Source organism: Aquarana catesbeiana, linkage group LG10 (assembly GCF_042186555.1).
Source record: "Aquarana catesbeiana isolate 2022-GZ linkage group LG10, ASM4218655v1, whole genome shotgun sequence".
Taxonomy (NCBI): domain Eukaryota; kingdom Metazoa; phylum Chordata; class Amphibia; order Anura; family Ranidae; genus Aquarana; species Aquarana catesbeiana.
The window spans coordinates 116,454,211-116,480,937 of NC_133333.1; the positions used below are offsets into that span (position 1 = coordinate 116,454,211).

A 26,727-nucleotide genomic window follows, 5' to 3' on the forward strand; every position below is an offset into this window, starting at 1 on the left:
TGATCTATACACTAATCCCCGCTGAACAGGCGGGTGACTAGTCCATGTCTGCTTGCTGATGTAGAGTGGACACAGACACAACCCACTCTCCTCTATGGGGGTTGGATGTAAACAGACCTGTCCGTTTACACCCAACTGTCATCTGATCTGATAGATGAAAGGGATCTCCATCTGTCTGTTTTTAGTGGATCAGACTGGATGTCGGCGGGTGTAGACGGACACATGTCTGTTTACACCTACTGCTCCATAGAAGACAATGGAGGGTCCGATCAGGTCTGCCTGAAAAACTGGCAGGCGGACCCCATCAGTCTGCTTGTGTCAAAGGGTAAGATTCACAAATATATAATTTTTCTGGACTTCTAGATGACATTTTTTGATATAACATATTATAGGTGGTGATTCTTAGAACTCTAACTGATGAAGGTAGTGAGGCTCATTCACCCAATCTCTTTGAAGCTGTTTTGATTTGCATTCACTTGTATAGATCAATGCAGGCTAACTGCAAAGGCCCATATGAAACAATTGTTGACTATGTACCCTGTTTATACCACAACAAAAAGGAAAACAATGCATTGCGTTGTAACAACGAAAAGCACCGCCCCTACAGAGCAGATACAAGCCTCCATGCATTTTAGCATGTGGGCTGGTGTGAATGAGCCCCTGGAGATTTTTAGGATCAAGTACTCACAATTATGTATTTATCATTTCTAGTTTCTTTTTTTATTAACCTGCAGGGTTAAAAATTTGACCCCATTGGGTGAATTTCCTGTACTTTTTACCCAGACCCCTGACCACTGAACTCTAAGCACATTATATACTGTCAAAGTTCTTTTTTAAGGTAGGCTGTGTGCAGAGAAGCATATGTAATAGAATAGCTCAGGTTTTATTTATTCATACCCCTTTAAGCCTTTCCCACTCTGGCCACATACAGCATTTGGGGTTGCTCACAGGTTCCCTATGTCTTTCACAGTCCAAGCAACACCCCTGTATATGTGCAACTAACATTTGGAATACTTTTTAAACAATATGAATGCTGTGATTATGTTGTCAATTAGAGGCCAAAGGCAAAATAACTGCTTAAAAAGATGTAACAACAACATTCAAATTGTGCCTTAATAAAATACTGTATCTTCTGCTGGGTAATGAGTATCATTTAATAGATATCTTGAAAAGGGACCTCATATTACTTTGCTTAGGAATGTGCACAAAACAGGAATCAAGGGCAGATTTCCCGTCACATTTCCTTTGCTATATATGACATCCTTAGTATTACTATGTATAATCCCTGTTCTGCATCACCTTCCTGTGAATCAGGGGGGGACTTTTCTTCTTACTCAGCAACTCAGCCATTTAAATACAAAAACATATTTGCTTTGAACATTCCAGTAATTTAAACCATCTGCGGTTCAGTTTTGCTTTAGTACTTCAATTAAAAGGCACTAAACTAGTACTGGCAGACTATGGATTCTTATAAAAGTCTTGAGAAAAAATTAATTATGTTGGCATACAACATTGGTTTCAAATTATGCATTTCAAAGAAATAAAAAGGGAAAATGTAGAATATGAAGTAAGATTAAACAATTTGTTTAAAAAAAAAAAAAAAAAAGTGGCGAGAAAGGAAGTTTAAAAGCCAACTGCAGCCAAAATACATTAATTTGTTTTGTTTAGAGTGGGGAAGGGTTATAAGTTCTATCAGGTTTAATGTTGCCTCTGTCCCTATTGGGGACATTCCACTTCACTTCCTGTCCTGGTGACCAAAACTGGAAGTGAGGAGATCTTCACAGCGGGAACACAGACACCAATACCACCTCACACCGGTTCCCTGCACCCTTCCCCACTCTACTTTGCTAGGATGTTTTACTACAGTCTGTACCGTCATTGGACTAGATTTAGATCATTTCCAGACTCCATGACCACACAAGAATTGAGGGAATATTTCCCTAATGATTACAGAAACTAAAAGGTTCAAACCTTTACATTCACAATTAGGCTGGAGTTGGAAGCAAGGAATAACAATTTATTTATTTTTCACATTTGTTAAAGAAATATTACAGCTGGCACTGAAGCCACATTTTTTTATTGGGTTTAAATAAAGAAGTATACATATGTAGCAAAACAACTGCAAACTGATAATGTTGGAACAGTTACCGTAGAATTTAGTAAATGGTTGACTGTGTAGACACAACATGAATCATGCTCAGGGCATGCTGTCATTGCTGTCTGCACTATTAATTTGTATGCTTATGTTGGCTAAACTTACAAATGGTTTCAACAAAAAATAGGGTGAGGGTGTGGGGGAGCAGGAAGTCAGTATCAACTTATCTCGGGGAAAGTAGTGATCAGGTATTTAACGTGTCTAGAGCTGAAGCTGGCCATATACTAGTAGCCTTTTGTTTGAAATTTTTAGTTTTAAAAACGGTTATTCAACTGTCTAATTGTTAGTGGAGTCAAATCAATGTTCGTTTTCAACCGCAATGTTGAGGAAGATGAATAGAGAAGGGTGGGAAATATTTGCTAAACTAACACATTTCTAACAGTATATGCAGCATTTAGTCTGTAAAGTCCATTAATTCAAAAATTGAATGTTAAAAGCAAATAAAACGTAGAGAATGGTATTTGTCAAATGTTTGTACAAATGTTCGTTCAGAATTCTGGCCATCCAGACTCAAAGCCTTCCCCCCTCCCCCACCAATTGCTAAGGGAGCACTCATGTGGGCTCGCTCCTGAGCTGACTCTGTGTCCATTAGACACACAGAACACAGCTCAGCCCCACTGCTCCCTCTTCACTGGCTGTGATTGACAGCTCCAGCTGCTGTCTCTGAGCCAGTGAGGAGGGGGAGAGCCGCTGCTCTTGTGCACATTGCTGGATCAAGATCAGGCTCAGGTATGTATAAGGGGGGGGGGCTTGGAGGGGGGGGAAGGGGGGGTTTGCACTTAGAAAGTTTTTTACCTGAATGCAGACAATGCATTCACGTAAAAAACCCTTCAGACTTTAGAACCATTTTAAGGTATTATTTAAAAGATTTGGGCAATTTTAATGTTTCGCTTCAAACATTTAAAAAAATCACTGTTCTTTGCCTACATTAGTGTACACCTCTCATGTTTTTTATTCCTTACAACCTCTTACCTATTAGCCCAAAAAAAAAAGGGTTCAAGTTCAGCATCTGAACTTCTTTGAAGCTCACTAAACCCTACCCAAACCGAACCCAGGGCAGTTTCGCTCATCTCTAGTGATGTCACAAGATATGATGGCTGCCACAAATTAAGCGCGTCAGTTAGAATAAGTACTTTGGAGCAGAGGCAAGTTGGGATGCTGTCTCCTTAAAGAAACATGTAGGAACACTAGATGTCCCAAGCATGTTTCTATTTAAGACAGACATTAGTCAATCACAACTCTAACAAGAGGACATTTAAAAGGATGCTTCTTATGTTTCAAATCTCTGCAGCGCCCATTGTGGGAAACCTACAACAAGGGTGGTCCCACCTGGCCTTGTGGTCACCATCTGTCTCCTGTTACTATAAAAACTGATAACCTCTATTTATAAATCAAAAACTTGGTTTGATTTATTCTGACCATATAGACATTCCCATGCCATGATCATTTCTGACTTCATCAGTAGAATTTATGTCTAGAAGGGCTTACTAAGTCGTTTATCTTTCTATCTACTGGTGATAGGCTAGAATAAAATAGTAAAATGCTTTAATAATTGAAAGATGTTTAAACCTTCTTGAAATAAATCTATGAAGTTCTTCTACTCCTGAAAATTACATTTTTTGGCTCCTATATTAACTGAATTCTGTTTAGTACTTTCGGACTCACTGACGTAAAACAGGTTTACCTATCAGCAAAATCAGGGTAGTGTAAGAAGTTCTTATCCTCATACATGTTCTTAGTAATTTAAATTATTAGAGAGAGAAGGTCTGCATGACAGGCAGGCAACTAACATTAACAGATTGAGAAGTTAGCAATGACAGCCTTGTGGTTTCTATGAGAAAAGTTTTCCATTAATACAAGAATTTTTTCCACTCATTGTTCACAACCCTCCCCTAAAGATGGGAAAGCCGTTGACATGATCTCATAGGTCACAAAATTCTATGTGAAACACCAACACAATTCACAGCAGCATCTGTCTTTTTTCTTTAGTATCAACAATATGACAAAATATACAATTCTGCTCTTTAAGATCTATGGATATATCTTTCAGCAATAAAGATTTCATTCAGTGGGATTTTATGAAATCTATCTAAACTTTTTTTTTCCGATTTGGATAGAGAAGGGAATAGTTAAAATCCATCTTATTTTTATTTATTTTTTGCAATTTGTGTACTATTGGCTAGATTTACCTTCATTTCCTGTCCTGTAGACACAAAATGAAGTGAGAGAAAGTCTAAAGTCAGGGAAGTGCCCTCTTAGACAGTTGTCATCGCAACAAGTGTCCTTATTGGAAGATATCTCCTCTATTTCTTTTTCTGGTGACATCTCAAAATGTTCAGTTTTTCCTCGTTTTCAGACCTGATGTCCATGGTCACCAGGACAAATAAAGAGATGAATTGTCTCTAACAGGGACACAGACAGCACCTAAACTGGAGGTTTGAACCCCCTAACGCTATCCAAATATTAGATACACTTTAACTATGTTTAGAGATATCTGTTCATAAATTGGAGGTTAATGCTCGGTTCACACTGGGGCGACTTGTCAGGCGACCTAGTCGCCTGACAAGTCGCCTCCCGTTCTGTGCTATGGAACCGTTCTAATTGGAGCGACGCAAGTCGCTCCGACTTAGAAAAAGGTTCCTGTATTACTTTGGGGGCGACTTGGGGCGACTTGCATAGACTTCTATGCAGAAGTCGTCTCGCAAGTCGCCCCGCAGTCGTTTGCAGGTCGCCTCGCTGAGGCGACCTGCAAGTCGTGCCGCCCATGTGTGAACCGAGCTTAAAGCTGCAGTATAATATGCTTATATTTTGCCTTTCCTTGTTTTAACGTCCCCCTTCATCAACATGATATTTAAATGTTTAAAGTAATACTAAAGGCTTTTTTTTAATTTAAAAAACATGTTAAACTTAGCTGCTCTGTGCAATGGTTCTGCACAAAGCAGCCCAATCCTCTTTTTTTAGGGACCCCTGCCAGCATTCCTGGCTCCTCCCCCCTGCTGAGTGCCCCGCATAGCAAGCCTCTTAGCCTCCATAGAATGCATTAAGGTAAAAAACTTTCTGCCTTTAGAACCCTTTTAAATAAAGCCTTTTCAGTCTTAATTTCATACATTATTCTGGAGCCAGGGACATCATCACCATGTCTGTTTACTTCTCTATGCAATGCAGGCAGATCATAACAGATGGGAGGGGTTAGCATGGTGCTGTACGTAGCTTCCGGAAAACAGGAAGCTGTAGTAACACCTACATGTAATCTTGAGCCTCTATGATTAAAAAAACTGAAATCCAATGAATGAAAGGGTTTGGCCAGGGACAGTCAGGCTAGGGCGGAAAGCCACAGATGATGTTGGATGTCCTCCAGCCAGGAAATGAGGAAGGCTTTATCTGATATGCTGCAGCTTCTAATGCACATTGTGAGAAAGAAAGCAAAGTGAGTACAGCGGAGAAGCCTGTTCACTTGTCCATGATGGAAGGTGAGGCTGGAGGTCAGCTTTAAAGTGGTTGTTAAGGCTGAAGGTTTTTTACCTTTATGCATTCTACGCATGAAGATAAAAAACCTTCTGTGTGCAGCTTCCCCCTCAGCCCCCCCAATACTTACCTAAGACTGATCTCGATCCAGCAATATGCATGAGAACCGAGGCTCTCCCGGGTCTTTCCCTCCTGATTGGCTGAGATGCAGCAGCAGGAGTCATTGGCTTCCACTGCTGTCAATTACAGCTAGAGAGGCTGGTGCGGGGACCTGAGAAAAGGAGAATTGGGGCTGCTCTGTGCAAAACCACTGCACTGAGCAGGTAAGCATGTTGTTTGTTATTTTTTTTTTTTAAATGTTTTCCTTTACAATCACTTTACCTATCTTCTATGAGATTGTGGCATCTCAGCACTTTTGTAAAGTGATACTTAACTCTGATTTAGGAAAAAGTAATTATATTCAAGTATTTATTATTAACACTGAAAAGTACCTTCTATTGCTCTCAGCATCCAAATCTCAACATTTCTTTTTTGTTTTTTATGCTGCTGTGATCTGACTTCCTTTTAGAGGGTGGCTACGTTTATTCTTCATGGACCCAATGAATGTAGCCATCCTCTCTTGATGATGCTGATGGACTATGTACTATTGGATTTGCAGTGTGCATACAGTAGTGCACTAAATCCCAACCCACATACAATGCTTGTTCCAACCAATGAAAGTGAGGGAATAAAAGAAGAGATTTGTAAGCTCATGGAGGATGATACAAGGAGTAGGAAAATACAGTAAGTAATCATTTCATGAAAAATAGAATACAGAGCTATTAAGTAGTGGGTGTGTATGGATTATTTTTTGAGAATAAAGATATAATAATAATATTGTTTAGTGTCCCTTTAAGCCTGTTCATGGTATTTAAAAGAAACTAGGCTCTCGGAAAGCTAAATTCTGTACTGCTTTGGTATTCTCAAGATATTTCCTCTAAAATGAACAGCGCTAAACTATCTTTAACATGTCACAATAATAGCTGTGTCTAACAGCTCTTATATAAATATACAAAAGTACAGCCACAAGTTCTGTTTGCATAGAGCCCAAAATAGGAACTTCCAATTTCTTTGTTCTGTACTCACTTGTTTTTCTGTGTCCCCGTGATGACAGCAGGAAAGAGAAATTCTGCGGTAAAGTCTACTCAGTGATCCACAGCACCTCTCCATTTCTCCCCTCCAGGGGTAAGGAGAGATGGCACATTCACCATACCTGGGCTCAGTGGCAGAGGTACTACCCCACCTTGCTTTGTTATAGTGCCTGTGAGAGGACACTGACCCAGCTGTGTGATTTTGGCAGGATGTGAGTAAAGGAAGCGAGGGAGGAGAGAGCCATTGTATATCCAGGAGACTGGGGGTGGAGGACAGAGAACAGAACAAGTAGTGGTCTATGGGATAACAGGAAGAATTATACACTAAAGCTGAAAGATTGACTCATTTTTATGAAGAAGCTGGATGATACTAAAAGCAATGTGAATGTACATCACACTAATACAGATACAAAAAAAAAATGAAGAGATTGTATGAATTTTACAGCCATGGCCAAAAGTATTGAGAATTGCACAAATATTAATTTTCACAAAGTCTGCTGCCTCGGTTTTCATGATGGCAATTTGCATATACTCCAGAATATTATGAAGAGTGATCAGAGGAATTGCAATTAATTGTAAAGTCCCTCTTTGCCATAAAAATGAACCTATTCCCATAAAAAAATCATTCGTGTGTGGGGTTGCTTCTCAGCCAAGGGAGTGGGTTCACTCACAATTTCGTTCTCACAAAGAACACAGCCATGAATAAAGAATGGTACAAAAACATTCTCCGAGAGCAACTTCACCCAACCATCCAAGAACAGCTGGGTGACAAACAATACATTTTCCAGCATGATGGAGCACCTTGCCATAAGGCAAAAATGATAACTAAGTGGCTTAGGGAACAAAATATTGGAAATTTGGCCAGGAAATGCCCTAGACCTTAATCCCATTGAGAACTTGTGGTCAATCCTCAAGAGGCAGGTGAACAAACCCCCCCCCCCCCACAAATTCTGACAAACTCCAAGCATTGGTTATGCAAGAATGGGCTGCCATCAGTCAGGATGTGGCCCAGAAGTTAATTGACAGCATGCCAAGGTGAATTGTAGAGGTCTTGAAAAAGAAGTCTCAACACTGCAAAAATTGACTCTTTTGCATAAACTTAATGTAATTGTCAATACAAGCCTTTGACACTTATGAAATGCTTGTAATCATACTTCAGCAGGGCTTTTTTCAGAGGGAACTTGGTGGAACTCAGTTCCACCACCTCTGGCTCAGACCCTTTGGTGCCTGCTCACCACAATCACTTGTAAACACAGAAGTCTGGTTTCTGTGTTTACAAGTGACAGCTCTGCACTCTGTATGTAATGCAATCCTGGTATTTAATGCCCCTTTAAGACCCTCCTACTGTTTTCGTGAAATTTGACTGAACACACCCACTATTTGATGTGATTTGGAGGGTGTGTGTAGGGGGAGGGGTTTTGTGGGGCCGTGGTTAAGTTCCAGCACCTATTGTTTGAGGAAAAAAGCCCTGTACTTTAGTATACCATAGTAACATCTGACAAAAGATCTAAAAACACTGAAGCAGCAGACTTTGTGAAAACTAATATTTGTGTAATTCTCAAAACATTTGGCCACAGCTGTATATTCTTATATGTTATATAAATTATTAGTTGAAAAGATAAGGGCTTTTTATTAAACCTTGTCCAAGTCAAAATTTTTCATCTATGTAATATAAATTTAAAGCGGAGTTCCACCCTTTCTTACAACCACGGCTCCACTGGTAGCCGATACTTGTGCCTGTAATCTTTGGCTATTGGTTTTTTTTTTTGTTTAGTTACCTTTTTTCTTAAAATTCCCTCCACTTCTGGCCCTAGTCACTGCGGCGATGTATGTCAAATCTTGACTCTCATTGACTCCTGGGATTGATGACACTGATATCCCAGGAGTCAATAGGAGTCAAGATATGAGGGGCAACCTCCGCTGCCATTGCGTAATTTCTGCAATTAACACATTGCACTGTGTCTTGACTGCGCAGGCGTGAGATCGGAATGTGAATGCTGGGTAGCCGGCTGCACCAAATCCCGGAAACTAGTACGAGGGGGCTTCAGATGCCCACAGTAGCAATGGCCACTGTCTGCATACCAGGGACACTGAGTAAACGAAGATTTATAAGCCACATAAATGATTACACTGGTAACAGTTTACACTTTCAATAGCACTGAAAATCATGGGGGTGCTTTTTTTTTTTTAATTGACAAGGAGACTGGAACTCCGATTTAAAGTAAAATTACGTATTTTTGAGGAAAGAGTTACTCCGTAAACAAAAGTTGCATGTGTCTTCACTCTTGTATCCAGTCAGTCAGCCTATTTAATCACTTGCTTAGCAGCGATGATACCTGTACGTCGCTGGACTTCAAGTGGTTATAGCGGGATGATGCCTGTAGCTGTAGGGGTCGCTCTCTTGTAAAAGCAATCCTGGCAGCTAACTAGCCGCTGGATTGCTTTTTTTTGCGTTTACAAGCATTGGGAGGAGACGTACCCTGCCCCTCCAGCCGCCTTTTATGGCTATAGCAGGATCTTCCGTTCCACCGGAAGGGAGTCCCGATCGACTGGCTGATCACAGAGCCGAACAAAGACCGGGTCAGCATTGTTTGGCTCTGTAATGTAGTAACCCAGAAGCAGTGACCTGATATCACTTCCTGTTTACCTGGGTGTAAACAGCGCCATTTTTAAAAAAAGGATAGCATTTGATCACACCGATCTTGGTGTGATCAAATGCTTTTAAGTGCAGAGGAGGGATTTGGGGTCCTATACACCCCTAGGTATGTCACATACCTATTGCTATCACAAGGATGTTTACATTCCTTCTAACAACAATAATTTTTTTTTTAAAAGCAATATTATAAAAATAAATAAATAATAATTAAAAAAAACATAACGTGTTTCCATTCTTCCCCCCATGCTCGCGTGCAAATGCGAATGCACACCCGGTCATGCATGCACACAGTGATCGTCTCAGACATGTGAGGTTTCACCGCGAACCTCAGATCATGGACAGTAATTCTAGCACCAGACCTCCTGTGTAAAATGGTAACCTGTAAAAGCTTTTAAAGTTTCACCTATGGATAGTAAGATTTACATAGTTTGTCACTATTCCACAGGGGTGCAAAGTTTTAAAACGTGACATGTTTAGTATCTATTCACTCGGCGTAACATCAACTTTTATATTTTCCCCAAAATTGGGTTATGTATTGTGTTTTTTTTGCAATAATAAAAAAAAAAAAGGATATTTTTTAAAACAAAATGCATTTGAAAAAAACGCTGTGCAAATACTGTGTGACATTAAAAATTGCAAAACCCACTATTATTCTCTGGGGCCTCTAACTAATTTTCTACCAAAAAATCCTGATTTGTACATGTAAACAAAAATGTCATGCCGTGTACACACGAGCAGAATGTCCGACAGAAAAAGTCCGATGGGAGCTTTTCATCGTATATTCCGATCGTGTGTATGCCCCATCGGACTTTTTACGTCGAAAGTTCTGACGGACCTAGCAAGAGAACATGTTCTAAATTTTTCCGACAGAACCAATTCCTATCGGGAAAACCAATCGTCTGTGTGCTGTTCCGACATACCAAAAACGAGGCATGCTCTGAAGAAAGTACGAGACAGAAGCTATTGGCTACTGGCTATTGAGCTTCCGTTTTCTAGTCCCGTCGTACGTGTTGTACGTCACCGCGTTCTGGATGGTTGGAATTTGGTGTGATCGTGTGTATGCAAGACAGCTTGAGCGGAATTCCGTCGGAACTCCGTCGGAAAAACCTTCAGAGTTTATTCCGATGGGAAAACCAGTCGTGTGTACAGGGCATTAGAATAAGGCCTGTTCTTCAGTAGTTACTCTTCCTATCATTGTGTGCACCACACTAAACCTGGACCTGAGAAAGCAAAGGAAAAAGTTGTCCACTGGGCAAGGTGATCATAAATCAGAAAGGAGATCACAAAAAAATTATATACTAGCAGACTGAATGTGTAGATCACATAGATGAGAACCACTGTGGACAGCAGGGAAGTGTTGTAGGCCCACAAAATGGCTGTCATGATGTTAGTGTGGTGTCGATGGGCATGGCTATGCATTTTGGGGTGTGGCCCCCTTTGTCAAACTACCTGCTGGAGACTTGTTGATACGCTTTTTAATGTCTTTCAATTGTGAGTGCATATTTATTGTTTTTCATTTTACCAATATGCTTTAATAATGCTACTCTTGGGTAGTGGCGATTTTCTCTCCTTCTTTTTTTTGCTGTAAGAAAGGGCTATCTCACTTTCATGTCATGGGTCCTCCAACAGGATAATGACCCAAAACACACAGCTAAAAGCATCAAAAAATGGCTAAGATCAAAACATTGAACTATTCTAAATTGGGTTATGACTAAGGCCTTATAGGCTGAAACACGTCAACTGACTTAATCTGCGTTTGTTCACTGTGGCTATTCAGAAAATAACTATAAAATGAAGAAATTTTAAGAGCACCAACCGGAGTGCGGATCATTTTTTCTACATTACTCTACTCAGCCAGCAACTGTGGATCGAGCACCTGGGAGCTTTGCTATCTATGTGGTGTATGGGTAGTAGCACTTTCTGTTTCTATTCTAAATTGTCCTTCTATGAATCCCTAAAAATGCAGTCTGAGGAAAGCACCCTTCAAACCGGAGAAAGCTGGAGCAGTTTGTTCAAAAAGTGTGGGCCAAACGACCTATTGGCAGGTGCAGAAGTGTCATTGAGAGCTACAGAAACCAATTGTTTGCAGTGATCGCCTCTAAAGGATGTGCAGCAAAGTATCAGGTCAAGGGAACCATCACTTTTGTCCATGATATTTTCAATGTTTATTTTTTATATTCTGTAAATCAAAAATCAGAAGCAAAGTCTGATTTTTATTAAAAAAGAATGTCAGGTATGGCATTTTTACAGTCACATTGGTCCAGCTTGGCCTCCTGTGTTCACAGTATAGGGGATGAGGGGGTGCTGCGGCCACACAGAGAGAAGCAGGATCTGCAGGAGGAGTTCTGTCCTCCTCTCTGCTGCTGCTAAATGTTAAAACAAAGTGGGGGCAGGGACGACGGGAATGCTCTTGCTGCTGGAGAGCGGCAGGGGCCATATGAAATAGCCTGGTGAGCTGGAATTGGCCCTTATGTTTGACACCTGTTCTAGAGGGAACCCAAGAGTATGGTATATGGCTGACCTCTATAATTAAACCCAATCTGGGGGAAACGCATCAGAGGGACATCGGTGGGGACTGAAGCTTGTACTTACACTTTGAAACTTGGTTGATACACACAGAGTGAGGCTTTGTATTACTGGATGATATATACATATTTATATTGGTCCAAGCTGGACTAAAAAAAAAAATTGAAAGCTTAGTAAAAAAAAAAAAGGTTTTTGGATAACAGCACCAGGAATCAAACTTACAACTAATGAATTGATGCTAGATCCCCATCACTACGGCTAACTTCCGGTGCTGCTTGGGTTAACAGCCTTGGCTTTAACAATGAAAGATCACACCATTTGCTTTTCCCTTGTGGCTCACTCATCCATTCACAAAACTCCATGTATTATTTTCACAAATTACAAAGCATTCTGTGAATGGAAAAGAGGACGATGAATGACAAGACCCCCATCCTCCATTCACAGAATTCTTTGCATTCTGTAAAAATAATGTTACAGTGTAATTAAAATGAGATCTGCTGGAGCCACTTTGGGAGTGTTTACCCATCCAAACAATCATTTTTAAATTTATAAATTTGATATGTATGTACATTTTTCCCAGCCTGAGATAGAGATTGAGCTTTTATAGTCCATCACCTTTTTAATCCAACTGTGGGAGGGGTTGGAGAGAGACATTTCTTTGCCACTGACTTTCTAGCCAAGAATAATAGTCTCCATTTATTAGAAGTCTGAAATTGGTCATTAATAGGAAGCTCATACTCAGTACTCAAGTCAGCAGGGAGTGAACTTCAGGTTTAAATATTAAATAAACAATGATGGATGCCAATTACTTTGGCTGGTTTCAAGTTATTTCAGAGAACATTCTGGGTTCTTCTTTTTTATTGGAAGGCTACCAACAAATTTGTCCATGTTTATAGGAAGGTTTAATCGCATATAGTGTTTTCAAACCCTAGTAAAACTTAGATTTTACAGCTTAGTTAATAGATTAGCCTACTACACAAATATGGCACTCATAAAATAGCTTCAGGATAAAATGTGCGAGACAGGTGTGTGGTTTAAGTATGTATTTTTTTTTATTCCTAATTCTTTTTCTGGGACATTGAAACCCTTAATAAAGCAAAATCTTAAAAAAAGTTTAGATTGAAGTTACTGCTATTAGTTTAGTCTATAAAGTGTTTGACTCTACTCTACAGTATGAACAGGATAAAACCTGATTTCAGTTTTTTCCCACGTTTCCAAACAAATGTCTAAATCTGTCTAGTTGAATAACTTGCAATGTATAAAGTTATTTAAAATACTCTCTATTTTTTATATATTCAAAATCCACCTAATAATATATTTTTACCTGTTACTTCTTCCCACCGCATACTTTCTGCATAATATGATTACAAACCCAGCATCTATTTGTGCAGGCTTGGGATGCTAAAGCATTATAGTCATCTTTAGGCCGGCTATAGAAAGAGCTATTTTCTTTCCTGCAACCATGGATTACAGGAAAGAAAATCGCTCAATTCTCCCACGAACGCAGACAGTGTTGGGAGGGGAATCCCTCCGACTGAGCCATTATGTTCTCTGGGCGGGGGAAGCAATCCCCACCAGGCGAACACAGCCACTAGCAATAAGCTAGCAATAATCACATGTACAATCTGGCAGGCTGGTTGTACCCAAGTTGATCAATCGATCAATTTGGGCACATTAAGTCTGCCCGTAAATGGTTCAAATCATCTATGGCCCAGTTAAGCTTAGCATTCCTGTAGATTCTGGGAGAAAACCTGATGTAGAGGAGGGGAAATACATCACCTGTGGACTGCAAAATCTAAAAAAACACTATGTATCATTATAGTGTGGGTGCACCCTTTACCAAGAAGTGGGTATGATCGGGTCCTCCAGGGTGACCTGGACGTGCAGCAAAAAGCAGGCCAAAACACAGGAATAAAATGCATTTGGCAAATGCTACAGAATCTTTAATGGTATAAGCACACTGTATTCTTTAGATGTCTTCCTTACAGGAGAAAAGCAGCAGAAAAAACATAGTAGAAGCTGCATTTTTATATGCGTGTTCACATGTGCTAATGCATATTAGCGTGCTTGGCATCAATCCATTCTATTGGCCACGTATGCATGTTTTTTCAAACTCTCCTCTTCAGAATGTGCAAGTGATGTTTTTTTATGCCTCTAAATGCCCCTGCCTCTAAACTCCTGTAAACACCTATGTGTGCATGGACACACAGGTTAACAAGGGGGCATTTAAAAACAGGAAAAAAAATCAAACATCTGTAAAACAGGAGTTTTGAGCTCAAGTGTGCATGAGACCTCATGAAGTTTGGAAGCTGCCTGCAGTCACAGTGCAGTGCCACACACTCCTAAGCAATTGGACATTTGCTGAGTGAATGCAGGTTGAGTTAACTGGAATGCTATAACCTTCAAAGGAATTCTTCTGCAGTAGTAAGAAAGTACAGTTGTTGTTAACCTGATAGGACCATTGTACAGCATCATTTTAAAGGTCATCTGTAGCCAACCCAATAACATTATAATTAGATTTCCTATGCCCTGAAATGCATTTATTATTGGTGAAATCCAAGAATTGTATGTGAAATATCTTTCTGTTATCCCTATTGACAGTCCATGCAAGTCAGCAAGGGAATTTTTGTGGCCACTTTGTGCAGAAATACCTATGAATGTATCCACTGGTGTGTCCCCACTTCCAATTAGACAATTACAGCTGTCCTTGCTATCTGTGCGGCGTGGTCGCAAAGAGGAGACTTTGCCAGGAACCTAGTGTCTAAGGGACCAGTGTTTATGGGACAATAGGCATGGATACAATGGGAGGATTCCTTACATTGAACAAGCCAGCATTTTAATAGCAGTCCTGTGTACCATCTTTTACCTTAAAGACCACTTTCTAACTGTTGACAGTGGCATAGAATTACCCTGTAGATTAAACCTATATGGTTCCTGAAGTGTTAGCCGCCTCTGAATTGTTGTGAATCTCTACCATCATTGAGGATATTACTCTCTGCCTCATCCCTTCTCTCTTTTTTACCTATGATTAAATAATTCACCATAGCTCCTGAAGAAGCATTTCCTTATGCGTAACATGTAGCAGAGTTGAGCACTTTATGACACGCTACCTCGTCAAGCTCTATCATTTCAAGAGTGATCAGTCCGGCCCGCCGGGGTTTGACCTTATTGTTTATAGGTGGTGTGCCTTTCATGCTCGTAGGCTATTTTCTGTGAATTAATTATATGAGATATCTATGTAATTGTTTTGATTTTAAATTTGTAATAAAATATTTTATTATAATTTAATTTTTATAATTTTTTATAATTTTTTTATAAAGAATGTGTTATGCCTAAAAAGTCCATCATCCAAAAACCTTTTTCTTATACTTTAAATATCGGGACGCGGCAAAATAATTTTAACTTAGTGTCATATCCACAGTACCACTCTGTGGAGATACGGTGAGAATTTAGTTAGTATAGATCATTTAAATGGGTACAACTTACTGGGCAGATTAACACTCTGTAGCGAGTAGGGAAGGTTTTTTTTGACTGTGTCCCACTTAAGAGATTTCCTTTCAATCCTTGTCTTGGAGACACAACAGGAAGTGAGAGGAATTTCCATCTTGAGCTGGCCATAGCTTGTTATTTTTTTTTTTTTCCGTTCAGCTTGCTAAAAAGGTAGATTGATTTGGTACACTATGAACAACAGTTCCTATTACACTTCTCTCTTCCATGCAGAAATTCTGAGCGGGTGATGCAGAGCCTGCACCGGACTCCATCAGCCCAGTGACAAGTCATCTCATGCCAGTAAAACGAATCCATATGTTAAACTTATCCTAGGAAGCTCAACTCCATACATAACCCTCTCCGAGGCCTCACTCCATCTTCCATGACTCCCAGACTGAATCCCTAGGCTGCCCTATGCTGCAAGTTGGTCCCATATTGGGAAACAGATTGCTAGGGATGGAGCCTAAGCACACTAGCTCTTTCACTACTAGGACCTTCCGTCACCTATGCCACGTCACCTCCACTTCCTGACTGGTTGGCTGCTACATGCATGCAGACACTAGTACTGTAGTCATTGGCAACAGCAATATAGCCTTCTCTTATTCTTCTCTAGTTACCTTCACTGCACATTAGATATCTGTACTGCATCTTCTCCTTATTGTCCCCTGGTGTAAACCATGTTCTGTGATATGCCATGCATTCATGAACCCCTTTACAGCTGTTCTAAATAAGTTCAGACCAGGCAAAAGCATGTAGCAACAAAGTTCTTTACTAAAGTTGTTGCAATATAAATAAGCTGGATGGTACATCATTCCGATACAATGTGCCTTCTGTGTGCCTCTGTCCAATGAGGTAGTCATACCTTAGTTGTAGAGAAAGTCTTTAGAATCCTTAAAGTTCATAAGTCGATAGCACAAATACTTGTCCCTAGAACCCCAACTAGGTTTCCTCCAAGCGGTGGTATTAAACAAAGTGGCAATCACATCCTGGCACAGCTCCTATTCCCTTCCCCTGCATGGAACAGACCAACCCATGAGGTGGTTCCCTCCTTTTTTATATGTTTGCCCCAGCAGTGGCGGTACTCCCCATAAAGCTTGGGAAAACCTGTCCAGCAGAGTTAACCCTTGTTTCTCAGGATCCAGCAGCTCAGTATCAATTAAACAATGCACAGGCAGTACAGTCTTACCATTACAAAAAAACAAAGGAAACACACAATACAATTTCCTAGTAAGCACCTGCTTCCCTGTTGAACTGGCCAAATTTCGATCAGTATTTCCCACCTCTTACTCTCATTACAACTCTCTAATTTAGGCTTTCCTCTTACTTTCCGTAGTAGTGACAGTAGTCACCAAAACGGAGTGGTGAATCTCCCCAGTGGAGACAGAGACCACAACAAAAACAGAAGGTCCAACTCATCCCTGCCTTATTGAACACTAGAAAACGTTTTTTTTTTGCACACATTAAGCACAAAAAGAGAACCTGTCTACTAAAGAGAATCATTACGGATTAAAGGACTTTGTAGAGTACCACTGATTTGGATAGAGTTTTTTAAGTATGAAGGAGTGCCCAGTATTATATAAATGACTTATTTCAGGACTAAGCTATATTGCCAGTATTTCTCCTAAGAAAACAACCTAGTTATTATTTATTACAATGGACTACCTGTAGAGAAAGCAAAGCAACTAGATATTTACCTGTCTCACTGACCACGTCATCATAACACTGCTCTATTTGACAGAAATCCACAGCTAAGGTCTAATAGGGCGTACACACGGTCGGACTTTGTTTGGAAATTCCGACAACAAAATCCTAGGATTTTTTCCGACGGATGTTGGCTCAAACTTGTCTTGCATACACACGGTCACACAAAGTTGTCGGAAAATCCGATCATTCTAAACGCGGTGACGTAAAACACGTACGTCGGGACTATAAACGGGGCAGTGGCCAATAGCTTTCATCTCTTTATTTATTCTGAGCATGCGTGGCACTTTGTCTGTCGGATTTGTGTACACACGATCGGAATTTCCGACAACGGATTTTGTTGTCGGAAAATTTTATCTCCTGCTCTCCAACTTTGTGTGTCGGAAAATCCGATGGAAAATGTCCGGTGGAGCCCACACACAGTCGGAATTTCCGACAACACGCTCCGATCGGACATTTTCCATCGGAAAATCCGACCGTGTGTACGGGGCATAAAGGGAAACCAACACTTCTGGAAGTGTTGAATGTCCTGGGTTCCCAGCAGTGTTATGTGGTTATTTCTGCCAACCTCCACTCATTACAGGACTCTTTAAACTTGTGATGGTCAGAGGGAGGAACCAATGAACACTCTGGGGGAACCAGGAAATTGACACTCCCGGAAGGGTTGGTCTCCCTTCTGACTGCAGCTGGAGATTTCTTGCAAATAGAACAAAATTCTGGTGGTGTAGCCAGCCAGAAAGGTATGTATTCACCTGCTCCTTTTACAGGTATGTCAGTTTTGCATTGTGATCCATAACAACAGGGTCGCTTTAAGAAGGGCACTAACCTAACACAATTGCAATATTCCACCTAAAATAACTAAATCAGCCAAGATCAATGTACATAAATAGTCGGTTTGCTTGCTCTTGACTTTGTTTTCAGCCCTGGAGGGATTCTGTGTTTACCCATAAAATGAGTCAAGAAAAGCTGATAACAATTATCGCAAAGGTACTGCTGTGTTTGTATCCCTCACAGCACAATAGGAGACCATTAGTATTACATATAGATTGTCACATTGTCCCACCAGGCACAAAGCATCAGTCTAGGTAGAACTTTAGCTTACATTTATTTCACGCTAGATATTCAATAGTAGCTGCAGGTGCCATTTTCCATTACTAGGTCCATGATTTCAACTGCAATATTACAAATGTAAAGTATTAAAAGCAAGAGATTCTATTCCTGATGCATGCTGGGTAGAAAATTCTTGTTTACCAAAGTAACAGCTAAAAGTGCCAGAATTCAGAACACATAGTCAAGGAAAAGCACTGCTAAACCTATTGGAATTCTGAGCAAAAGCTTAAAATAGATTTCCTGGCTTCATGCAGGGTGCATAGAATCACAGCATTGTGGTATATAATGAAGACATGGAAAACCAGTTGTTTTGTAGCACTTACACACAGCTGAAAAAATATTCTTGTTTTATATCCAAAAAAATCATCTAAGAATAAGATAAAATAGGCACAGACATGAGAACGAAAAGGGTATTTATGTAAAATATTATGGTACTCCAAAGCAAAAAATTGTCATTTTACTCAAAATAAATTCTCAAATTCCATGGCTTTTAATATGCATTCCTATTGCCTATTTTTTACCAAAAAGTATTTACGGTAGGTTTAGAAGTGATACGAGGATGCATATGATTAAAGGGTACAACATATTGTGCTCTCATCATTCCTTTCAAGTACTTTTGCTATCTATTTTATATATAACTTCTGTAAATGTTTTTTAGAAACATAGAAGAGAGGTGGCAGGAAAAGACCAAGTGGCCCACCAAGTCTACCCCATTTTTTTCCTTTTAAACTTTCTTGAGTAAAATCTGTGTTTGACCCAAGCATGTTTGAATCCACTTACTGTTGGCTGACTCGCTGCCTCTGCTGAAAATCTGTTCTAATCAACTACTCTTTTGAACTTATCTTGATCTTAGCTTTGTATTGAAAATACTGCACTCACATCCCTAAACTTAAAGCGTAACTCCACTTTTGTTAAGAAAAAAACATTCCCCTTTTTCTATTCTGAAGAAATCCATGTGTGTTTGTCTGTGACTCTGTACTGAGTGGGTCTAATGGGAGTGGTTTCATAATTAACTGTCAGGTGTGCAGCTGCAGGGCACTAATGAGGAAATCTGCTGGTCCTGTATCCCTTTAGATGTGTTCCTATTGAAATTATCTCTCCAAAAATGACCTTTTTTGCTGCAGGGGATGCCTGAAATCCGACTTGTATCTTAGATTCCTGGGAAAATTGGTTAGCCAATCACATAAGCAGGAAATTATGTTTCTGGGGAGTGGTCCGTACACACTCTGTACAGAACAACTCCAGGTAGCCATATTGCAATGCATTCTCAGAAAATTACAGTGTCTGCAGATTGAAAAGGAAAGGTCATTTTTAATAACATTCAATTACAATATGATTAGTGTCACAATTATATGGGTTATATTATTTTTTCTTTATTTGCTATTTTTTTCCCCACGAAAGTGGAGTTACCTTTTAAAAGTTTAATGGTGATGGAGAAGAAAAAGGAGAGACAAAGGATGGCCCTTTCAGTTGACAGTCCAGCAAAAATTATTTGCATTATTGTTTAGAATTAAACCACTTTAAAGAAAAACTCTGTCCTCGTCTAAACTGCCCAATAGCCTAGTCTAATAGCCCAGTGCAGCTTAACTTGGCATGTCAGTAAAAAAGTCAGTATAATTAAATTATACATTTTCAAAAAAAGCTGCACCCTATATCATTTAAATGGATATTCAGTCCATAGCAATTAACTATATCATAATTCCCCTTGCTCAATCCTAATTGACTACCTTAAATGCTTACCTTGGACAAAGACTTCTGGCCCTTTCACTCAGGGGAGGATGCCATAGCTGGGCCTTCTCATGGGATCCTACAAATCTTTAGGATCCCATATATTGTGACAATTCACTCCTATAAGATGCAGAAGTGAATTCTCACATGTAGCTATTTTTATAAGTGCTCATTATGGGTTTCAAGCTTTGTGGGGTACTAATGAGGATGTATAAATGTAGGCACTTTACATTAAGCTGGAGTGTTCCTAGTTAAATTCTGTGTATGCTTTAGCAGCTAGGCTTCAGCCAGCCTAAGCATTTGTTTAATTTTACTGGGTTTTGCAGGTTTTTCTTGAAGTGTATTGATTGATTCTGCTTGCTACTGACAGGGTGTTTTCAGTAATTAATTTGGGTTTCAACTGCCCTTCTGGAAGGTCTTATCCAGAGGAAAATAAGCAGGAAGATATCTGTCAGGACCGAGCATCTTTAAAGGTCCTCTTCACCTTCGTCTTCCTCTATCTGTAGACAGATGCTGAATGCTGCAGAGAGCATCACCACAAACTGATGCCTCTGTAGTCATTATCTGAGGCCTGGGGATGGGGTGGGGGCTGAGAGCCATTCATTCAGGAAAGGAGCAGCGCTGGATTCTTAAACTGGTGAGTCTACAAGGCACAGTGCTGGGGAGGAGGTTAGTATAGCCATTGGAGCTGCTTTCTTTTTCTTTTTGTACAGTCCAGGGATCTTTTAATTCTGTGCCCAAGCTGGTGTTGAGCTTAAAGCAACACAACTTGGTCATTAATCTGTCCCTTTTCCTGCTGATTGACAATGAAGGAGCATCAGTGCACTGTTCCCAGTCTGTTCTGTAATCCTGTCGGCAAGCATCCAATGTTAGACAACATTTTACATTCTGTGCCACCCCAGAGGGTATTACAGGAGCTCATATAAAGAGAAACCCAGGAAAATAATATTAAAACTATTTTTAAATCGAGGGTTTTATAGATATATCTGCCAGGAGTTCAACTTCAGCTTTTTGTAAAAAAAAAAAAAAAAATGAATAGCTGGTGAATGTAAATTGATAAATATAAAATATCCACAACAATATCAGCTTGAACATTGAGGTACATGACTAGTGGCATTGTGCCTTGATCATGTTGAAACATTAATTCCTATATGTTGTGGATATTTCATATTATGTGGTTGTAAAGCATATGTCATTGTGCTATTGATACGAATTCTCATAATATTAGTTTATAAATATCTAAAATACGTACCCATAAGTATTGGGGGTTTTGAGGACAATTTTGGTCCACTTTTCAGCAGTGTGAGTATGGCGCAATATCAATTTTAAAGTGTTTACAATAGCACCTCTATATACATGAGTACAGAGATGCACAGCCATTCATGTAAATGACAGGCTGTACAGTGTACCCTGCTTGCCTGAGTAAGGGAAATATGGCTTCAGTTATGCTTATTGGGCTCAGGCAGCCTGTGTGCAAGAGCCCTTACAGCACGTTTCAAACACAAGGCCCACGGGCCAAATCCGGCCCACCAGGCCATTTCATGTGACACTTGCATCTGTTATGCAGCTGTGGAACCCCCCTCTGTCCCCGCCCCAACCTTGTCTCAGCCATCGGCAGCAGAGAGAAGGATAGAGCCATAGAGCCCCTCCACCAGATCCTGAGCTTCTCTGTGCAGCTACGGAGAGAGGCTCGTCTCTGCCCCCCCCCACCCCCACCCCCACCCATCTCAGCAGTCAGCAGCAGAAAAAGGGACAAGACTCCTGTGCCTCTCTGTGCAGCCGCAGCACCCCCTCATCTCCACCTCACATGGTCTACATTCAGCTGACTCTGGCAGCAAACTCCAGCCCTTCTCTGGTGATCCTCCAGACCTTGCACTTTTTGCTTCCCAGCTACGCTCCAGCTTCTTCCTGGCAGCAGCACACAGTAAGGGGGTGCACTGTGAAGTAAGGGAGGGACTCTTGACTTCTGATGGTGGGGGGCTCTTGACATCTGATCTAAGGAGGGGGGTGCTCTGGGCCTCTGCTTATAGTTATTATGAAAATAATACAATTCTATGCCAGATGAAAGAGGGTTGCACCCCACTAGTATCTTCCACAAGAAACTTAATTGGAGACTGCCCATACAGAACACCATTGCAGAACCATGTTCGGTCTGAGCAGTCTTGATGTGTATGTTTTTTTCACATTGTATGGTTCTCTATTGTCAGCATTGTATATGCTTATAGTCTGTCCACTGCCCGCCTAACACACACAACACTTACCTAACTTCTTCTTTTTACTTTGGATAGGGGGCCCATTTATTTTATTCTTTGCTGATTGGCTGTTGCAAGAGGTCAGAAAGCTATAACCTGTGTCAGAGGGGTGCCAGGGATGAAAGAGGGGTCTGCCATTGCACATGCACTTAAAATAAAATATAAATAGATTTAGCACCCTGGAGTTTAGGCAGGGTTGCTCCTCACAAATTTACTTGCCAGGAATAATTATATTGGTTGATTGTTAGAGATCTATTGATTTCTCCCTAAGTTTGGCCTTGTTGCACTTTTCTCTTCTACCACTAGGTGGCCGGGTACTTGGTGGTACTAGATATGAGAAGGGCAATGCAAGGTCAGGTTATGGGTATATGGGGTATCTCTGCCAATGGGCAGGGGTTTTCTTGAATCCCTTAGCCTGCTGGGAGAACCTATATATTCGGGTGGAGTCAGGTGATCTATGTTCTGTGCCATCTGGACGGCTGTCTGGGTGGACACGTGTTGTATTGCCCGGGCTGCTAGGCCGGAGATTGGGCCTATCCTGGGCACATCTGGCTGCTAGGCTGTCTGAGGGCCTATCCAGAAGCAAGAAAGCAGTGCAGTGTTGGAACTGCAGCTTGCAGTCCAACCAAAGTGACGGTTCTGCCGGCCGGAGAACCTGTCATGATCGGAGGTAGAGGGGAAACTGTCGCCAGTAAGGGGCTATCCGCCTAATTACCAGGGACCACAGTGAGTAACTGAAGCAAGTACCGGAGCAGCATCCTCACCTACCGGGGTTGGTGAAGAATCGGGAAACTTCAGTGCGTATCAAGACAGGGACCCAGCCAACGGAGGTGACGCTTGCAGAGCAGCCTTGTGTGTCAAGCCAGGGACCGAGCGAGCCAGCGGGGGTGAAGCTTGAGAGATATCTAGAGTGCCAAGTTAGGGACCCAGCAAGGAAGTGTGGGTGACGCTTGAGGAAGATACCACCGTGAAGATTGGAGGAGCTTAAGGGATTCAGTGGCAGTGAATCAGCGGGTCTAGTGAGAGGCCTGGAGCTCAGTGTGCTGAAGATCTACAAGAAGTGATTGTAGTGGAATATAAAGGAACTGTTCAGCTTTGTGTTAGGAACTGTTAAAGACTGTTGCCATAGGAGACAGCATTCCTGCACATGCAGATGTGGCATCTTGCTGGATGCCTGTCCCTGTATGTCTGTCCTCCTATTGAAGTTTCAGAGTTTGCCAATTAATCTTGCAACTACCTAAGGGTGTCCTGGCCCTAACCCTCTCTCCCCCAAAAAGTTTGTTAAGAGAAATAAACTTTCTTTTGCATTCAAGAAGTGTCTGATGCCCAATAACTTTAACTACTCTGCACTCACCATGCCTCACAACCCATTACATACAGAAGGATGTCAGCTATCCCTAGCCCTGGAGTCCTATGGACTGCACCTATTTAGTGTGTGTGTGTGTGTGTGTGTGTGTGTGTGTGTGTGATGTATGTGCTTGTGGAATGCAGTTGGAATGCAGCACAGTCTAAAGCATACTTCTTACAGCAGTTGGACAATGGATTTCATTTAACAAGGTGCCTCCTACCATTCTTAGATAGGCAAGAGGGACAGAACACAAAGAATTATTAAGCACAAAAGAAATGTGTAAATCCACAAGTGCTTTTTTTTTACCTCAACCTTTTCTTTTCCTGACATTTTAAAGATAATAACATAAAGGATGGGTTAAATGTTTAATGCAGTATACTGTAACAGTTTTGGTAGGTAAATTGTACATTTTGTTTATAGAGGTCTATACATCAGACTAAAAAGAGGGACAACTAAAGAGAAAAGAATAAAAAGGGATTTGGGTCAAAACAAAGGACAGTTTCTTCAAATGAGGGACTATTGGGAATTATGGTAAGGATGTCTGTTTAAGCCTCTGAATGCAGCTCTAGGTTATCTAATGTGCATATACACATTTTGTTATTTATAGGTGTATTTTAGAGCAGAATTCAGGGGCATAAAAAACACAGAAAAAAAAGTTTTGCCCACAAGACTTTCAAAAAGTCACACCTCAGACAGAAATGTAAAAATATGACATGTTTTTATTATCATACATTTAAAAACATATGTACCCCAAATAATAAAGAAGACATAAATGATGAACATGAATGGTGCTGCATAGAGTTCATATGAAAAAATTAGATATGTGGGGCCTGAAGGTATCATACAGATACCCCAATCGATCTATAGCTGCTGCATTAATGATCTCTATGCGTTTCGCGAGGTAATTCTCGCTTCCTCAGGAGAGGCGCAGGTAGGTATCTGGAGATAAAAATGAATCTATGAATGATAATAATAATAAACAAAACAAAAATTAAAAAAATAAAAAGGGAAGGAGGGGTAGTAGGGGGAAGGGGAAAGGGCAGGAGGAGAGCCATGTATGTATGAGTATATCTCAATATCTGTAACTTACAGGTAGTGACAAATACTGGTCAATTCTCGCCGGAAAGGTAATCCGGTTGGATAAAGAAGGCACGCTTATGTGTAGCAATGTGCGTGGTAACATACAGAGGGTCTCCCCCGGGCATGTCCAGAAGTCAACTCCTTTTACCCATGGGAGCTGTGAAGGGGCGGGGAGATGGTAACAACATGGTGTGTTCACAGATCTGACATCCCGGTAGTCAATGTAAATGCAACCAAAGGAAAGAAAAAACGCCACACACCTAGAAACATAATGGTGTTGTTTAGTCCCTTGGGAGCTGCAATTCTTCTTCCACCTACCCGCTGCAATTCCTGTTGGGTGACACCCGTCTGTGGGAATTCATCCTGTTCCCCGTGGCAACGGTGTCCCCAGCGCCGGAGTGGTTTATGCCTCCTTTCCGCTTTCGCCCCTAGAGCCAAGAGGGATTGGCATCATCTTCAGCGTCTCCTGACACTTCAGGCTCCCTAATTTCCTGCATAATCACGTTGCCGCCCCACCCCCGGGGCGGCAAGGATGCGCAGTACTGGGCAGGGTCCACAACGTTATGCACAGCTGATACTCTCAGCTGTGCTTACATGGTAAGACTGATTTTCATGGGCCGTAACTATGGGAGGGGATCCAGGGGCTCCAAGAGTTGACTTCTTGACACACCCGAGGGAGACCCTCTGTATGTTACCATATATATTGCTAGACATAAGCATGCCTTCTTTATCCAACCGGATTACCTTTCCGGCGAGAGTTGACCAGCATTTGGCACTACCTGTAAGTTACAGATATTGAGATATACTCATACATACATGATTCTCCTCCTGCCCTTTCCCCTTCCCCCTACTACCCCTTCCTCCCTTTTTTTTTTGTTTTTTTATTATTATTATCATTCATTGACTGCTTTTTATCTCCAGATAGCTACCTGCGCCTCTCCTGAGGAAGTGAGAATTACCTCGCGAGAATTACCTCGCATAGAGATCATTTATGCAGCAGCTCTAGATCAATTGGGGTATCTGTATGGTGCCTTCGGGTCCCGCATATCTAATTTTTTCATATGAACTCTATGCAGCACCATTCATGTTCATCATCTATGTCTTTTTTATTATTGTGGTACATATCTTTTTAAATGTATAATAAAAAAAATTCATATTTTTACATTTACTGTCTGAGGTATGACTCTTTAAAAGTCCCGTGGGCAAAATTTTTTCTGTGTTGTACATACAAATTTGGGACTGAGACGCTACCTCAACCCTTATCACATTAGCTCTCATTGTCTGTCTATGTCTGTAAATATCAGGGGCTGATAATTTGTCATGCTGTGTTGACTTTTTAGGTGTAAACCAGATAAATTCCTTGTTTTTGGTATTGTTAATGGGTATTGTCGGTGTTTCCACATTGTGTTTAACCACTTGCCGCCCCTCCACTGTCAAATGAAGGCTGGGCGGTGCGGCTCTCGTTCTGGGTGGACTTCATATGATGGCCTCCCAGAACGACCGCTCTCGTGCGCCCCCCGAAGCGCGGTGATCACGGCCTCACCGTGTTGCTAGGACACGGCACAACCCCAATCTGTGTAAAGAGCCACATCCGCGGCTCTTTAACCATGTGATCAGCTGTGTCCAATCACAGCCGGACACATGCAAACACGGAGATGACGGTAATCGGCGATCCTTGCCTCACACTGACAGAGTGTGAGGAGAGGAGAGCCGATCAGCAGAATCTCCTCACAGGGGACAGCTAGGTATGTAATCAGAGCACTGATCATCAGTGCCCTGATTACAATTAAGTGCCCACCAGTGCCAGCAATGATTGACCACCACTGCCAGCAATCAGTGCCAATCAGTGCCCACAATTGCCACCAATCAGTGCCCACAAGTTCCAGCAATCAGTGGCCATTAGTGATGCCAGTCAGTGCTGGCTCTCAGTGCTGCCCATCAATGCCCATCACTGTCGCCCATCAATGCTCATCACTGCTGCCCATCAATGCCACCCATTAATGCCCATCAGTACCGCCCCATCAGTGCTGCCTATCTGTGCCCACCAGTGCCGCCTATTTGTGCCCACCAGTGCCGCCTATCAGTTC

The 26,727-nt window shown here is 41.2% G+C and overlaps 1 protein-coding gene across 14 annotated transcripts in view; it reads right to left on the reverse strand.

Annotated features, from left to right (window-relative positions):
* PHLDB1 (pleckstrin homology like domain family B member 1) overlaps positions 1-26,727 on the reverse strand; it is a 196,293-nt gene that overhangs the window by 167,711 nt on the left and 1,855 nt on the right. For 5 of the 14 annotated variants that reach the window (XM_073602501.1, XM_073602499.1, XM_073602496.1 and 2 more), the window contains exon 1: positions 6,746-6,956. The exons of 1 other annotated variant lie outside the window; for it this stretch is intronic. In XM_073602501.1, coding sequence (XP_073458602.1) covers positions 6,746-6,829 — 84 coding nt within the window. In that variant the 5' untranslated portion in view covers positions 6,830-6,956. Of the gene's footprint in view, positions 1-6,745; positions 6,958-26,727 lie in introns of those variants that run through there. 8 more of the 14 variants (XM_073602507.1, XM_073602497.1, XM_073602498.1 and 5 more) reach the window with 4 other exon arrangements.